The following is an 18,531-nucleotide window of genomic DNA, read 5'->3' on the forward strand; positions in this document are numbered from 1 at the left end:
ATAGTGAAGGGCAACTGACAACCAGCAGTCTTCAAATGCATGGCGTTTGATATGTGGCTCCCCACACACTACTGACCCAGTGTCAACACGCTGCGGACAGGGGACCTTTAAATACTCCTCGGAAGTGTCAGGTAGGGCATTAATTTCAGTTGTTAAGTTCACGTTAAACTCATATTTTTCAGATTTCATTTAATTGTTTAAAGGGTACGTGTACACACAAACATCACCTTATTCCAGTATGAAACTAGTTTAGAACTAGGTTATATCAATGTTTGAAAATAAGCACTCACTTTTCTCACTTTAAAGTGGAGAGCTCAAAACAAGGATGGAAATGTTATACTGTTATGAAGATACATGAGACAAATAATTCATCCAGAAAACAATTTCATTTTATCCGAAATGGGTTTTGTTTATGTAAACTGATGTAATTTAAGTTATACATGTTGTGCTTCAGTAGTGTTTGAATAGATAATCGTGTTCAAAATTCAACCATTTGTAAATAACCTTACAGATATATGCTTATAGAAAACCCGTCAAAATGACCCGGATTACAATTGGTCGACCACGACCCATTTGGAAGAGGCGACTAACCGGATCAGGTGGTCAGGCTGTTGATGCATGTTATCGTATCCAAATTGCGTTGATAAATGCGCATGATGTCAGTCACCAGAGTGTCTGGTCCAGATTCGCCATGATTATTTTACAGACCACCATGGATGTGGCGTTAAACAACAAACAATGTACATGATACACAAGCCAGTGTACAATATATTACGTGATGAAGTGTCATAAAAATCAATATTTCCGAAGAGAGATAGACATTTGATTAGGCGTCTTATATTCCTGTGCTGTAACACATACTTGCTTTCCCAGTTGTACGGAATTATATCGGTAGTGTGAACATATCCAATGCTAATGTCTGTAATGAAACCCAGAGTCATGGCAGCGACCTCCATTGTTCACCACAGAACAATGTACGGCGTCCACGTACAGACATGGGCATGTACCATTAAGTCAGTTTATATACAGATCGGTGTCAGGTAATAAAACCTTTCAACAAGTTACCAAATATGTTGGAAAGAATGGGTCACATTCAGCTTGTTGTGTTTGCACGTTTTGTGCTTGAGGCAGGACACAGCTATATTCAGCTAGTTGCCAGTCTGATATGCAAGTCAGCGTGAAATACAGAAAACTATGGAACCTTATTGCTGCACCTGGGACTAACATACGGTGCCATTAACTACGTCTCTTACAGACACTAGAACAGCACTAATCAGTGACGAAAAGTGTGTTCGTCACATGGGTCGACAGTATTAAAGACCATATGTGGTGCCATATATCGACATTACCATTGGTAGGGGTGTTTGGGTAGCCTAGTGGTTAAAGCGTTTGCTCGTCACGCCGATGACCCGGGTTCGATTCCCCACATGGGTACAATGTGTGAAGCCCATTTCCAGTGTTTCCCGCAGTGATATTGCTGGAATATTGCTAAAAGCGGTGTAAAAAACGCACTCACTCACTCACCTTACCATTGGTAATCATATATATATGGCCCCGTGTTGTTTCAGGTTTAATATCATACTGTTCAGAATCATGTTAAAGAGATATAAGTTCATGTTATGTGCAACCGTTTCGGAGAAAGTAAATATTTGAAAAATATCGATTTTAGAGCGATAACACGTTAATTAAATCTGTTGCGTCCCAGCGACGAGTTTTTAGAACTCGCACGCAATCCAGCATGACTGTATTTCCTTGCCCGGGTACATGTCACTATCTAGGGTAAGTACCGTTGTAGGGGGTAGAATATCAGTCAGGGAGGGAAGATTAATATCTGTCAACAACACACACAGATTATCGAGTGACACGAACTTGTTTACACAATAATGCTGAGAGAGAGGGTATATTGTCTTGTACTACCAGCGATACTGACGAGGTGGGATATATTACTGTCATGAACACCGCATGCCTCAAGTTTACACATAGTTGTAATGTCAAGTCTGTTGTATTCACTAAGTGTTACACGTATTAAAAGGATACAAGTGATCATAAATGTGATCATTGGTTTATATAACGAAACCAAATCCAGTGTTTGGCCTCTGATGCCTATAGGCAACTAAAGGAAACGTACACCATGTGTAAACATGCCTAACAATAAAACACTCACAGACATGACACGTGTCATCAATACCTCGGGTGGTCAAGGGAACAACACATGTGTCATCAATACCTCGGGTGATCAAGGGAACAACACACGTGTCATCAATCCCTCGGGTGGTCAAGGGAACAACACATGTGTCATCAATACCTCGGGTGGTCAAGGGAACAACACGTGTCATCAATACCTCGGGTGGTCAAGGGATGAACACATGTGTCATCAAAACCTCGGGTGGTCAAGGGAACAACACATGTGTCATCAAAACCTCGGGTGGTCAAGGGAACAACACATGTGTCATCAAAACCTCGGGTGGTCAAGGGAACAACACACGTGTCATCAGTAGCCGGGGTCATCAAGGAAACGACACACATACCATCAGTATAACTCGGGTGGTAAATGGAATGGCACACATACCTTCTATGCCACGGGTGGTCAAGGGGTGGTCAAGAAGATGCCAGGTGCTTGAACTTGAGAAGATTCACATTACCCCGTGTGTTTACGTTTCGTTTTCCTCAGGTCAGCTCTCCGCAGTGAATGTATGGAATCCAGGAAGGGACACATGTCGCATTGTCGCGCATTTTTAGGCTTTTTTACACATCTTAGATGGGGCGACAATGCGACAACGAGACATAATTTGACCTTGAAAATTGTCGCTATGTCGCATTGTCGCCCTTTGGAGGAATAGAAAAATATTATTCAAAACGCGATATGCCACAATGCGACAAATGGCCGAAATGTCGCGTTGTCGCGCTTTGCTTAATTTTGCCTCATTTTGCATGTTTTTGAGAGTGCGACAACGCGACAATGTCCCTTCCAGGATTCCATATGAATGTGACCATACACTTGCTGAGTCGTAGCCATTTCCTACTGTGCGTATCAAATTACAGAACAAGAACCGTTAGAGTATAATATGAATACTACCCTCTTGAACTAATATTTGTTGAAATCTTTCAACACTGTACACAACAATCTGTACATGTACCTCTTGTGAACTTAAAATATGTAAATATATATAATAAAAACAAAACTTGAAACTAAATTATTATTCAAAGCTTTGTGAAGGAGGAGAGCAAGTAGGTACATACAACAAATCAAGGATATCAGAGAAACGTCAACTTGATGTTTGTTCAACCTTCAACTTCTAATAAAAAACACATTCCGTCAGATCAGTATTTCGGGTCTGTGCAATTGAATATCCCTGAAGGAACAAAAGCAGACAGGTGTAAAAACTTATCTTTGATTTACATATGACCTGGATTAAGTAATGGAGGCTTGCCTGTCACAGGTAAAACATGGTGGCCGATTGCCTAGATACTATCTACAACAGAATATACCCAGATTAACTTTCCTCTGTGATCAAACACCTAGATGGGTCCCCGGTGCTCCAGTTGTCATAGAACGGACTCTCATATTACACCGATAGGTGCGCGGCCATACATACAGCTGAACGTAGAACGGACATGTATACTCTCTAGCGTCAGGGTACGGTGGCTTGACACTCGCGTATGCTGAAAAAGGTAAGGGGAAGGGATAAGAGGCAGGGGTCGGGAGGGCAGGGGTGTTGGGGTTGGGGAAGAGAGGTTTATGTTACACAGCCTACACTGGACACAGGTGGTAATATCATGGCAATAATGTTTCCCAAACCTATCAGGGAACTGGTATAGATATACTGGTGGGCAAAATAAACTATACATCCATGTTTGATTGTAGCTTAAAGTGAAACAGGAACATATTATTCGCTGGTGACGTATTTGATACGGGTATCATTATTGCGTTTTGGACTTTAACTTTGGAGCGTTGCGGCGACCGTTTCAGCGGAGTAACGTTTAAATAACGTTTGTTATGTTTGGTCAAGTCCAATAGCAAGTGTATACTTTCTTTTTTTCGTCAGTTTATATACCTACCATAGTCTTGTGTATAACGGTAATGCAATACCGGTATAAAGTGGCGTTATAGGTGACCATGGTCTTCTTCAGGTTGTCTGTTTTCGATCTTATATATCACAACATGTTTAGATAGGTATACGTAGATGCAGTACGCCGCGTCCACTTTGTGTCACTGTTGTATCACAGTGGTCTTTAAATGATCGAATCAAGGCCGTACAAACCAGTGGTTGTATTATAATCAACACATAACGTCGTCAAGCATGCCACCGAGGCTGACCACCTGATCCACTTGGTCGCCTTTTATGTAGGTTTATGGGGATGACATCAAGGGGTGACACAGTTCAGTGTTTCTGATCATCATATGAACTGATACATATGGAAAATGCAGAAAGACTGTTAATGATGAAAAGATGCACATTTCTCTGGATATTGATATGCATTTATAGTTGACTAATGACCTTGTTTGGTTTCAGATTTGATGCGAGACGACAGATTAAACAGGACACCGAAACGAAATCTATGAACGACCTCCATGTCACTGTCACATGTGACAATAAACACTACCTCGTTGATTTGTATGTGACAAATCTGCGCATTTAGTTACTGACTAATATATCTGTCTGCTGAAGAAAAGCTGTGGTTAAGTTTAAATATGGCGGCTAGCGTTTCATTTGGCCGTCAGCGTGAGAAGACGTTGTTCCTGCGCACACGATACCTGTTTGACATCTACATGCGCGAGGGAGATGCGCAGATGAAGGACAAGAAGTACCGGAAGGCTGTGGAGAGTTACGCCGCTGTGAGTACAACATGGCCGCCCCTGGCGGGCAAATCTGTTCCTATGCTGTCAGCAAGTGCTTCATTGAGTGAGTTGTGACTTACGTCACTTATACAAATATTTAAAAATTATCACGGAGGGGAACACCAAAACTGGGCTTGGCGCATTGTATGTATAGGGGAACCGAACTGGAGTCTTTGGTGTGACGAGCGAACCCTTTAACAACTTGGCTACACCCCAACCTCTTACTACCTTGACCTCCCGAGTTGTCAACGAATCAATAACCCACAAGCTTTAAAAATATTCATTCTGCAATTGAAGAAAACACCTAACAGAGAAGAAACATGTTTGAGAGCAGTCATTAGTGTCCCGTTGAACATTATGACTACAGCAAATCAGGTGAGGAATCGGAATCGCCCATATGATTCAATAAAGTTTTGTTATGACCTGGATAGGAAAACTGAATCAGTGAAGTATTTGTCATTCTATGTAGTGAACTGAAATTAATATTGCTAATACAGGAATGCCAGAAACAAATTTCCGAGACCGATTTTCGCTTCAGAGTATTGAACAAAGACAGCCATGATACACGGACGGTCCCGCGAATAAAGCCGCTGTGTCATGTACCCCGAGAAGTTAATAATATCAAGTTCAAAGAATGATCTGTCACGAGTGAGATAAGTTCAAATTTGGTTGACAAAAAGTTTATTGAGATACTGCCCTGCAGTATTAATTTACGGCCTTGTATCTTGGAGACCTATCGTTCAACACAGCGGCAATAGAGGTGAGGACGGTGCGTAAGGTGGAAGTGACATTTAGACATTGAGTACAACCCACACTCCATGGCAGCAACTATGTAGGCCGAGTTATGGATATTTCAATCTGACATATACGCCATGATTAACCCAGTCAGTCATTATATAGAATTGATGTGATTAAGCTGGGTGGAGTCATCCGATGTTGGCCACGGCAGTTTAAGTTCATACATGCACTTATATTGTGTTCTAGTGTCTCGAATGCCTTTTGGCACGATAATCGTTTTTCGCTTGGATCTTTCTTGAAGGACGGTAATCGTTTTTCAAGAGTCTTTTTTAAATGGCGATAATCGTTCTTCGGAGGAATTTCTCTTTTCTGGTGTTTTATCAAGACTGTTCCTTGTTGTCCTTTTTGAATCGAGATCCTCACTCGTAAGACATAGCAAACATGTATAGGGACTATCTGCTTAATTTACAGCATGTTTTGTCTACATAACTGTTTAGAATGCATTTTGCTGTAGTTGGTAAGAATCTTATGAGTAGCCTGACCTTCAAATCTTAGTTTATTCTGACGGAGCTGTGAGTGGACACAACAGGTCCCGGTAATATTTGGGGATTAACAATGAATGGTAAACACGCGAAGTACTTCCTTGGGGGTGCTGTTAAGAACCATTCATAATTTACGGTGGGTGGGGGGTGTCTCACCTTTGGTGATTGATCTCATCCTTTAGCATCCTTATACATGAGGTATGTCTTTGTTCGCATGGCACTGTGAGTCAAAGGACGTGTGACCGAGTTTAGTTATTACACTTCGTGTGTACAGTTGTGTCGTGTTTTATGAAAGTATATTAGCCGTTCAAGAACGTAAGGGCGGTGGGGTAGCCGAGTGGTTAAAGCGTTCGCTCTTCATGCCGAAGACCAGGGTTCCATTCCCTACTAAATGTGTGAAGCCCATTTCTGGTGTCCCCCGACGTGATATTGCACTCACTCACTTACTCACTCACTCGCCCATAAACGTAGCCGTGACAGGACCCACGTGTCTTTGATAAGCTCGTGTTCGTGAACTTCTGGGGCGGTGGGGTACCCTAGTGGATAAGGCGTTGGCTCGTCATGCCAAAGATCCGGTTTCCATTCCCCACATGGGTACAATGTCTGAAGCCCATTTGTGTCCCCCGCTGTGATATTACTGGAATATTGCTAAAAGCGGCGTAAACCCATACTCATTCACTCACTCACACACTGAAGTACTGCCTACGGATACTAAGTATTGCATGTGTTGTTGCAGGCACTCCGACTAGACGCGTCTAACCTGGCGGCCCATGTGGGGAAGTCACATTGTCACCTGCGTCTGGGACACGTGAAGCAAGCGTTAGCGGACGCGGAGAAAGCACTGTCCATTGATAATGTCTACCCACCGGTAACTATTGTCTTGGAATGTTTACATATGAACTTACAAGCTGCCTCATGTTTCGCATTTGAACAGACAACATCTTTATCAGAGACTCCTTTGATCTGTGTCTGTGTGCTAAACGTATATAGCATACTAACGCTAGGCCCACGTATATAGCCTACTAATGCTAGGCCCACGTATATAGCCTACTAACGCTAGGCCCACGTATATAGCCTACTAACGCCTCACAGCGTTGCTCATTCAGATGCCTTTCCACAGATAAATGATCTAAGCATTTAATGATAAATAGTGATATCAATATTCTTGAACTTTGATCTAGGCAGTGCTGCAGAAGGCCACCATCTTCTACACACTCGGGAACTACGACATGGCACTGTTGTTCTACCATCGTGGTCACAAGGTCAGTCCAGACAGCGTCCAATTCCAAGAGGGCATCGCCCGATGCCGACAGCACATCTCTGTGGCTACTAAAGGTATATGAATTCACCAGCAGAGGAGTGGTGGAATGTGTAGTGTAACAAAGATTTCAACAGCAGTTCAGTTATCTCAGGCGGTCCACGCAAAATCAGAGGAATGTAATTTTTGTCAGACCAAAAGAATATAGGCAACTAGTTTTTTGCTTTAAGAACGTTTTCCCATCAGTAATCCTTAGCAGAACCACGAGCACGGTAGAACCAGTGATTCGTCATTTCGGCTTGAAGGTTGGCCCAATGCTGTGATGGCTGATGTTAAAGATTAAACTCTGAGTCCCATTTTTACCTACCTAAGTTTTACGTGCTACATTGACCAGAACTCTTTTTTGCACTTTGCGCATGCGGGTTAACCTACACCCCAAGTCATGGCTGAACCAAACGTTTCATCCTGCACGCTAACCTTTCAGGCAAGACGATGAAACTAACCGAGGCAGGAGACCTGACCCTGTACGTCCACAAGAAGGTATGGGAACACCTTTTTTGTGAACATCTGGTGTCACCACCTGTGAAATCTTTCTGGTATGATAACTGAGAAAGGTTAATCACTGACATGCACGATATATATTAAAGTTTATTCTATAACAATAAAATTATTATTTAACACATTATCATACACATATACACTAATCCTCATTTACTTACATTCATTACATATTCAAAGTGTTTTTCTAATATTAAGGTTTTTGCATAAGCACAGATGCGGAAGATGGGCGGAGCTAGAACACAGAGGGACCCGCCCACTAGAGACCCGTTATCACGTCACAGCAGTGCAGGGAGAGCAAAGAAGAAAGACGCTAACCCTTTATTCAGACTGGGTAGAAAACAGCCAATCAAATTATCACGAATTAGAAACAGAGCCAATCAAAACAATATGAACAAGTCAACCAATCAGAGTCGAGCTTCAGGCGGGACGGTGTACTCTGAGCCGGACGAGAGGACCATGCGAGAAATACTTGGCGAGCTGTATGGTGATAGAGTCTATCTGAGAGACTTTGCCCGTCAAACAGGTACACCTCATTACGTCTCTCGGGTCAGCATGAGGGGAACGTTACTACTAGATACGAGTATTATGGTAGTTACATAGATGTATTTACACTGATACAACAGTCGCACACGTATTGTAAGTGTCCATAGAGAAGTTATTTGTTGGTCCAAGTTAACTTGAAGCCTTTATCCAGGATCGGGTCATAATTGGTCTTCAGCAACCCATGCTTGTCGTAAGAGCAGTCTAACGGCTCGCTGACTTCGTTGGTATGTCGTTGTGTTGTGTCGAAATTGCATAGATCGAAGCTCATTTTGGATCACTGGATTGTCTGGTCCAGACTTGATAATGTACAGCTGGTCCCCGTGTAGTTGAACCTCTGTAAAGTATACAGCGAACAAAGGAGCGAAACCTTAATACCACTGAAAATATATCGGGGACCCGTACGTATAAAAAACTTGACAGTCCATATAAGTCATGAGTGTAAATTGACCTTATTGGACCGCTATAGTTATATAGTCTTAAACAAAGTTACAGGTATAAAAAGATGACACCACATGGACTGGTTCCGATTTCCTCATCGGTGTGTTCCTGGTTTTGTACTTTCTCCATGACATTTAAGTTTAAGGGTTCAAGAGAATAATGTATTGGAGCGATGTTAATGGGTGAATCTGTTTCGTATTTACATTCTAATTATATTCAATAGCAATAACATCTATAGAACTCTTTTGACTGTTTCCAGATGAAGGAGAATCTCGACTCGATGTCGAAATCAACTCTATAGCTGAGAACGGCCTTCAGTTCCTTCTGGAGAGGGTGACCTACTGGAGTCTCAGACGCCTGCCCCCAGACCCCCCTCCATCCCCTCCACTATCACGCAAACACAGTCGCCAGGGCAGTAGTGCACAACGGACACTCACAGAGTCTCCCCTTCCGAGACAGAAGAGTTCCATCTGGGACAGAGAGGTCAGCGACCTCATTAGGGTTTTGAATGAAGAGAACTCACGTGTTGACTTTGAAGAGGAAGCGGAAGGTATTGTGGGATACAGGCCTTACAGAAAGGAAAAGAAAAAAGTGAGAAAATTGCATTTTGAGTTTGCCTCCTACAGACCAGGAAGTGAACTGGGCGGGAGAAGAGGGGAGGGCAGTGCAAAAAGCGAACAGAAGAAGAACACACAGGGTCAGAAGGAGCAAATGGCAGATATTGAAGAGGAGGAAGAGGAAGGTCCTGTACTGGACTACTTGATGAAGGAGCTAGCGGACATTGTGGATGGTAAGGCGCACTAATAACAGTCAAATATTTCTGAGATTCATTGGTGTACCTGCTATTGACACATGATCATATTTCGGGTTTTTTGTATTCCTCGTTAATTTTAGGATACCATGACCATTGGTGTCACTAACTGAATGTCGACGTATAGGTAGTGTGTATGAGGCGTCGGACAACGTCAAAAGGAATCGGTTCTGACATAGACTTATCTGAAAGCATGTTGCCATTTCCGACGTTGAAATTGACGTCTTCAACGTAAACAATGAAGCTGATGTTGTCTCGTCAACGTTCTGTCTCTGAATGACGTCATGCCGCCATAGTCGTCATGGTCACGACCATCTCTTTCTATCGGCCAGAGTCCAGAACTCAGCCTGGAAAGCCTTCGGGAAATGCTGTGAGATACAGCTGGTGACTCGTCTGTTGCCAAATTACGGGAACTGGCACAAGCATTGCGCCCATTTGACTTCTCACTAGAGGGATTGGGAGCGTTATATTTCGTCACATTTTGGCCATATCGTTCAGTGAGTTTAGTAACAACTTACCAGCAATAACTACCTTGAGCATACTACTTCTCCATACTTGAATTTTGCCAATACAAACACTGTATATCAATATCATGATTACCAGTTTCTAACACTGGATCTGGTTTACATGCCATAGGTGGAGAGCGCACATGTTATATAAGTTCAGTTTGTCATTAAGGATTATTAACTTCGCTAGAATTATGACAGGTTTATTTGGGAACTCTGCGATATCGCCAATGGATGCAAACATATCAACCAAAACTGGTTATTTCAGCTTTTGAACGTGAAGACTATGAAGAATGCAAACGGAGGGCCCATGTTTGTCTACAGACAGTATACAGCTACACCGAGGACGAGATCGCTGACAAGCGTGACGTTGTGGCCAGGGTACATAGTTTCCTTGGTAACACGCATCTGGAACTAGGTGAATATGAAGAAGCACAGGAACACCACGAGAAAGATCTGTTCATCGGAGAAGAATGGTGAGCGGCATCAATATCTAGGGTGTATCTACACAGAAATGATTTAACATGAATCTCAATGTAATGGTAAATACAATTATATAAACATTTGTAATAACATATTGCTGTTTGTATAAACAAACAAATAATATTATTATTCCTTATAGCAGTACGATGTAACTATGCTATAAAATGTCTTTTCCCAGCAATATTGACGAACCAATATCACGGGCTCTTGGAAACCTCGGCCGAGTGTTCGTGTATAGGAAACAATTCCATAAAGCATTAGGAGCGTGAGTAACACATTAGCTGGATGATTCTTGTATCTGTTATAGTACATCACCGGAACAGGCAAACACCTCCACAAACAAAGCAAAATAAACTACGCTTCTAACGATCTGAGGGGTATAATGAACTGTCTGTTTGTGCCAGTCACTTAATGTATATTACAGTAGAAATGCACATGTCCATCTACGGTAACCAACTAAAAGTACTTATTTACACCTTTATCTCACCTCAGTCCATTGAAACATCACAAATGCAAAAAGCATCACTAATAACTAAAGTATGACAATGGCACATTTTGCTTTTTCACTGTATCCCTTCTCGGGCTCCATACAACCTGGGATTATTTTAGTTTTGGTGACAAATTGCTGATCTTACCTATACGTACAGTATGGAGCGGTGCTCATTATACTTTGTCACTTTGCCTGTTGTCACCACGTTATAAAGCATTCATTGTTAACCATGTATTAAACTCAACTCACTTCCCTGCAATATTTTGTGATCGTAGATTTGCAAGGAAGACGAAGTTGGTGGAGAGGCCGATCGAGAGGGCGTGGCTGTTCCATGAGATAGGGGACTGTTTCCTGAGTCTCAGCCAATACGGTTACGCAAGGGATTGTGGGAGGAAGTCTCTGCACGCAGCGGAAGAAGCAGAGCATCGTCTGTACCAGCTTCAGGCCTGCGTCCTCATCGGAGTTGCTCAAGGTACCCGGCCAAAGTCTTGTCGTAGGCAGACTAGCTTCTCTGACATAAGAAAACTGGAAGCGGCGAATTTATAGCATTATACAAAAAACATAAATGCGAAACAAGTGAGCATGTCCTGCCCTACCGGAAGTATTAGTCGTAACTGAAGAACAAGGCCAGTAAGAAAATGTGAAGCAAATTGTATAATTCTCAGGCAGGCGAGGAAAAACACGACATGATGCAGGATTTAGATGTTTCCATTTTGGCGAAATTGACAAACAAGATACTGGTTCTGGGAAATCTAGAAACATTATCACTGTGAACCTGAAATTCCAGTCTACGATCATAGCTTCTGTCACGTCTGTTTCAGTTAAACTAAGGGAATACAGTGATGCTTATGTTCTCTTTGAACGGGGTCTGGACCTGGCCAAGATAGAAGGTGAGGCATAGTAACCCGTCGGCTTCACGAATTTGTGATCCTGGGTGCACATTGTAAACCACGCTTCTTTTTTATATTTGGTACCTATCAAATACCAACATATTATGTGTATTCACTGCTAGTGTTTGTCTGTGTTTTATACATCTATCAATAAACAGAGAGGAACCAAACGCAAGCATGTTGCAAAAGCTGGACAGCCAGTGTATCACACTCAAATGGATTTGTCACTTCCTGTGGAAGAAACAGCTGATGACATCTTTGACTAAATTGAAACTATGTGAAACGATCAGTGGGTAGCAGAGACCATAATGCTTTCACACACAATCCTCTATATTATTCTTTTGTGAAAACATCAGGCAATTATGTATTTAAGGTGACCGTGACTCTGAACAGATGATAACACGAGCGCTAGGTGAGGTGAACACCCGCATGTCAGAACTGGCCAAGAGACGAGGTCATAACAGGCAGTCGTCACCAGACATGGGTCAAAGTAACCAGAGTCGTGAACCAGGAACAGCCAGCATGCAAGAAACAAGAGGGAAGCGGGAAAAAGTTAACAATACACTGCTTGACGACAGCAGAGACGACATACAACAGACAAGAAACATGAACCATACTCTTGCAGACGACACAGAAGAAGGAAGAGAGCGGACGATAAGGACTGAACACACAGGCGCAGAGGAAAGGGAGCAGACGAAAATGATTTACGCTACATCGGTGGATGATGTCAGGCACGAAACAAACAATCCACTTCTTGAAGACCCATACAAGGATCAGCAGGGACTATTAATGGTGAAAGGAGACGTTGGGGACACTTCAGACGATCTCCCCGACGTAAAGGCAACAGATGGGGAGGTGGGTACAAGGGCCGACGTTGATACTGACACTGGTGATGATAAGGACACAGTTGTCAGGGAGGAGGACAGTGATGGGACAGAGACTGACTCTGAAACAGTGAGTGACAGTTCCACTGTCAGGGACGACACTGATGATAGCTCTTTCCAGGGAGAGCGTCGATCTCGGGCCTAGACAGGACGACTTGTGGTATCCGGGTCGATCTCGGGCCTAGACAGGACGACTTGTGGCATCCAGGTCGATCTCGGGCCCAGACAGGACGACTTGTGGTATCCAGGTTGATCTGGGGCCTAGACAGGACGACTTGTGGTATCCGGGTCGATCTCGGGCCCAGACAGAACGACTTGTGGTATCCGGGTCGATCTCGGGCCCAGACAGGACGACTTGTGGTATCCGGGTCGATCTCGGGCCCAGACAGGACGACTTGTGGTATACGGGTCGATCTCGGGCCCAGACAGGACGACTTGTGGTATCCGGGTCGATCTCGGGCCCAGACAGGACGACTTGTGGTATCCGGGTCGATCTCGGGCCCAGACAGGACGACCTGTGGTATCCGGGTCGATCTCGGGCCCAGACAGGACTTATGGTGTCCGGGTCGATCTCGGGCCTGTCATCTTATGCAATCAACGGCTCTTGCTGACGAAAGTGGCTCAATGCAACGCCGGATATGCTTTTGTGTATTTACATTCATTGACGCTCATTAAATGATCTACTGTTATCCACCGTGTTATTATTTGCGCAGATTTTCTGAATGTCTCAATTCTCCATAATATCCATAGTGGTGACCGATAGGAAACACAACATACCTGGTTTATGGAAACACAACATACCTGGTTTATGGAAACACAACATACCTGGTTTATGGAAACACAATGTACATGGTGTATGGCGACAATATGTATTGTGTAAGGAGTCTTCTTAAAATATTTTAGTAATGAATTACGGATATTACGAACTGATTTTTGTTGATCCTCGTAGTTAGTTACGGTATTGGTGAATATTAGATGACAATAAATCGAGTTTGTGATATCAGTAAATAATATATTTACGTTAACTGTTATCTTGACTGTTCAAATTAAGAACGTCATAATAGCAGATGACCATGTCAAATTAAATTAACTTTAATATGTCCTGAACTCCCTCATTTATTCCATTACTGACACACAAGATCTCAAAGAAATATGATATATATATAATATAGCGTTAATTTCGTAATACACACAATAAATTATTGTAATTCCGCTCATCTTGGATTTAGTCCTTTGACGACAACACATGATCGGATGATCAGGTGACTACCGGGACACCACATGACCCTTTACACTGGTTCATGAGCTAACTGGACCTCACCGTTGTGGCGACCATTACGTATATATATATATATGACGGCAAACGTCACATACTGGGTCCGTGAACTGTAAAACATGGCTGGTTCACGACGCCATTTCCAGCCCTACTGCTGACCGGCATGTTAGAGTCGAGACAGAAGTGTTAGCAGTGAGGTGTGAAATCCTACCACGCACAAGTTGGCAAATCACAGCTTAGCCATTCATCATGCTATTATACCCACACGTCATCCCCCTTTAATCCCCAAAGAACCTTGGATTTGTAGGATTCTGGGTAGGTCCATGTTGTCAAGAAACAAACGCTGACTTCCTGCACCAACAGCTTGAACACAAGACGTGAAGGAAGGAATTACGAATAACATGGCTGAACTGACCGCCATCAATGACACCAACTGACACCTGTCAATGGATGCTAAATAGTTGATGCAGCAATACATCCTTCGTCCATCCTTGACTTTCATCTCAAGGATACCCAGTACATTTTGCCTCAAAGTTCCAGAACCTGGGTCCATGGAGATGTGGATATTGCCTCATATACCGTTAAGGTGTTATATACTCTTATATATCAGTGGTGATCATTCTACCCTATAGGGTCATATCGTTGTATGTGTCCACATGAATGGGTGAAGCAGCCTGAGGATGTATCCGTGGAATAAATAATGTGGTGGTTCGTTATTCAATGCACCGGTCACAAACCTGGTTTAGCGGAGCAGCTACGTTGTGTGGAATAGTTGGACGGGAGGTACTGAAGATCATGTGGCACTTGTGGTGACCTTACACGAAATATGCCTCTGTCCACCCAACACCAAAATTTGGTACTATACAAGATTGGAAGTTAATGCTATTGGTAAATTTCCAGCGCCTGACAAGGCATCTTGATTGGAGCTGAGATTGAACACCAAATAGTGTAAGCACCTTGAGCATCCGGAGTGTACGGAGTGCAATATAAGACACACAATAATGTTTAGTCTTGCTAGGAGATCACGACTAACTTTCACGAAAATTGTACATTCTGACGTAAATATCACGAACAACCTGGATATATGACTGTGACAAATATTCTACACTAAATTAACATGAACTCTTGAAGAAAAAACAGAAAGTGAAATCAAAATGGTGGATATGAAAATGGCGACTCCTCGTCTGGCAGACGACAGAGGAGTGAAGGATGCTGGATCCGCCTCCAGGTGTCTGTTTGACATCTACCTGAAGGATGGACAGGAGTTCATGGGGCAGCAGGACTACAACAACGCCATGATTAGTTACAACAAGGTGAGGAGGGATTCGACCCTTTCTATGAGTAGTCAGTCTTTGGCGATTTGTTTGATGAACATCGATCGACGGATTTGAGATACAATGACAGAATTTTTGAGACAATATTTCTGTTTGAGGGATTATTATAATTAAGAAACACGATTATGTATAAATATGCTGAAAAAAATTAGTAAAGGAACAAACGTACAGAGGGTTGTGTCGACGGGATTACAAGGCACAATATCCATGATGGTATTTACCACATTTCCGAATAACCGAACCATACCGATACTTCGACATGAATGTGGTTACCTTTGCTTTACGTGTATTCCATCTTGATAATGCGCAGTTTCTCAATGCAGGCCCTAGAAATAAAATCTCGTGATTCTACGGTCCTGATCGCGAGGAGTTGGTGTTATTTGAAAATGGGAAAGAGATACGCAGCACTTCGAGATGCGGAGACGGTGCTGGAGTGTGACGCCATGAACACGGAGGTAAGGGACGCGTAGCTTAAAAAGCTGTCCATCTTTAGAATGAACCCATTTCCTATGATCTATAAAATCATGTATGTTACACATGGCGAATATGAAAGGTGACCAGTCTCCGGTAATACATTATGGATTTATGGCCACATGCTTATGTGTACTAATTGTTGTACCTTACGTTGTTTCTATCTTTACGACCACCTCCCATGTTTAGTGAGTAGAGTGTTTGCCGGGGGTGTTTACAGTATGGGGTTGGATCCCCGGCTGCATCCAACCAAAATACGTTAAACGATGGAACTTAGGGACCCGTCCTTCCGCTCGGCATTAAAAGGATAGAACCAGGGCGTGTCGACTCGGAATCTGTATACAATGTCCGAGTGGGGTATCTATGTTTACCTGCTGCATGATATCTCATTACTGAAACAGATACACGTGCATGCACGTCGCTATATACGTGTTGTAATCTTGAACGCAATGTTAAATCCCATTTCACATCCAGATATAACACAATAATAATATCAGCTCCAACTGTAACTGTATGTTGGGTGGCACAGTGTTGGTTTATCACGTCAAAGACCGTTTCTTAAGGTTGCCGTAGAGTCCACGGAAAGCCGGACGTGACGCAGGTCATAGACATTTGTCACTTTGGTATTTTGCTAACTAAAAGCATTAGCAGGAAAAATATGGAGCTCACTATCAAAGGTGTAGGGCAATCCTGAGCACAAAGCTCTGCACAGCAAATTGTAGCGCATTATACGACAGTGCCACGCACGTCTTTCCTGAGAAAACGACTAACAAAGATGTCGTCCCACCTCGTAGGCCCTGCACACCAAAGCGGAAGTGCTGTTCCAGAGCGGTAACTTTGAGCTGTCACTGATCTACTTTCATCGCGGACTCAAACAACGCCCTAAGAGTAAAGCGCTTCTGGACGGCGTAGAAAAATCTCAGGAAGCAGTGCTCAAGTTTGGCGGTGAGATCACTGAATACATAATGTGGATAGCTCATGTTCGACAACGTTTTCTGGGCTGTGTGCAAGCATTGATACCAATCTGATGTTTCATTTGTAGGCAGTAACCGGGGTTTCAGAATGTCCACTGCTGGAGACCTGTCTCTTTTTATGCGCAGAAAGGTAAGCACTAGGATCTATATATTGATGTCTTATTTCAAACACAAAAACAACCAAAACATTTTACTAATCAAGAGAAATCTCCACTAAAACAGAGACCGGTGTACAAATCCGTACAGCAGCCTTCACACGGCAAACTCGAGTTTGAGAGTGTGAACATTCCACCAACTCGCCATCAGCACCAATTTCAGAGTTGTCAAAATGTTGTCGAGAAACCGGATCGGTCCCTATTCTCACCAACTTTTTCCATCAAGCTTTCGGTGTTGTCAATCTTGATCATGAGTTTGACGTATGAAGTGTTGTCAAACTCGTGTTGTTCAATCGCAGTCAACGAAACTGTCACGTGATGTTTTGGTCGTCAGGTCAACTCGACCTACAAAATGGCATCGCTCAAATGACACAAACGTTTGACAACATGTGTTTGGCGTGTGAAAACAAGAGTTTGAAGCCTTTTAAAATTTTAACAATATGTTTTGTCAGACTTCACTTGCCGTGTGAAGGCCACTTATATGTTATGAATCACTATCAAACACTGATAATACCAGGCTTCGCTTAAATCTATCAATGGCAATAATCACAACCATATACAAAGACAAAGAAACGATTTGGAATTGCAGGGCAGGCGTTATGCCCAATCACCCATACTTGTCGACTACTGTCGGCTGATGAAATTGTGTGAAAGGGGTGACTATGGGCCATCGTTATCATACATGTGGTTTGTCCAGACAAGATATTCAAACGTTTAAGGAACAGCTGATTCATAGACTAAGTACAACATATAATATTTCAGATTAGCTACAACAGATGACAGATTAGCAATGATAAGATGGAAGACTACAGTCAATGTGTCAGATGACAGATTATATATATATATATATATATATATATACGCACAAAATGTCCAAAATAGTACAGGTGTTCAGTCATAAATATTGCATAGATAAATAAAAACAGAATGCCTTTTGCTCCAACATGTTTCGTTCTTTACTCTTCAGGGAGATTGTGGGGCGGTGGGGTAGCCTAATGGTTAAAGCGTTGGCTCGTCACGCCGAAGACCCGGGTTCGAATCCCCACATGGGTACAATGTGTGAAGCCCATTTCTGGTGTCCCCCGCCGTGATGTTGCTGGAATATTGCTAAAAGCGTCGTAAAACCAAACTCAGTCAGGGAGATTGTAGCGGAAAGAAACATGTTGGAGAAAAAGGCATTCTGTGTTTATTTATCTATGCAATATATATATATATATATATATATATATATATATATATATATATATATATATATATATATATATATATATATTCCAAAAATTCTCAATAATTTCTGGTCATACTACATATATATATATATATATATATATATATAT

General features: G+C 42.6%; 1 protein-coding gene across 1 annotated transcript; it reads left to right on the top strand.

The window, feature by feature from the left end:
- Window positions 1–13,673, top strand: LOC124281382 (outer dynein arm-docking complex subunit 4-like). The gene is made up of 12 exons (XM_046717419.1): window positions 1–131; window positions 4,515–4,837; window positions 6,857–6,988; window positions 7,302–7,455; window positions 7,863–7,918; window positions 8,153–8,462; window positions 9,180–9,710; window positions 10,506–10,713; window positions 10,899–10,985; window positions 11,486–11,682; window positions 12,032–12,100; window positions 12,474–13,673. Exons 2-12 carry the CDS (start codon window positions 4,694–4,696, stop codon window positions 13,127–13,129), a joined length of 2,544 nt encoding a protein of 847 aa, XP_046573375.1. The 5' UTR covers window positions 1–131; window positions 4,515–4,693; the 3' UTR covers window positions 13,130–13,673.
- Window positions 13,674–18,531: the final 4,858 nt, after the last annotated feature.

The sequence above is a fragment of the Haliotis rubra genome, unplaced genomic scaffold (assembly GCF_003918875.1).
Source record: "Haliotis rubra isolate DU_JTF1 unplaced genomic scaffold, ASM391887v1 Scf283, whole genome shotgun sequence".
Lineage (NCBI taxonomy): Eukaryota > Metazoa > Mollusca > Gastropoda > Lepetellida > Haliotidae > Haliotis > Haliotis rubra.

Bases quoted from the DNA above. Each gene is read 5' to 3' on its own strand.
- LOC124281382 (XM_046717419.1), top strand. From the start codon at position 4,694: ATGGCGGCTAGCGTTTCATTTGGCCGTCAGCGTGAGAAGACGTTGTTC. The intron at 7,456-7,862 runs GTATATGAATTC...CTAACCTTTCAG, and splicing joins CATCTCTGTGGCTACTAAAG to GCAAGACGATGAAACTAACC. The intron at 7,919-8,152 runs GTATGGGAACAC...GCATAAGCACAG, and splicing joins CCCTGTACGTCCACAAGAAG to ATGCGGAAGATGGGCGGAGC.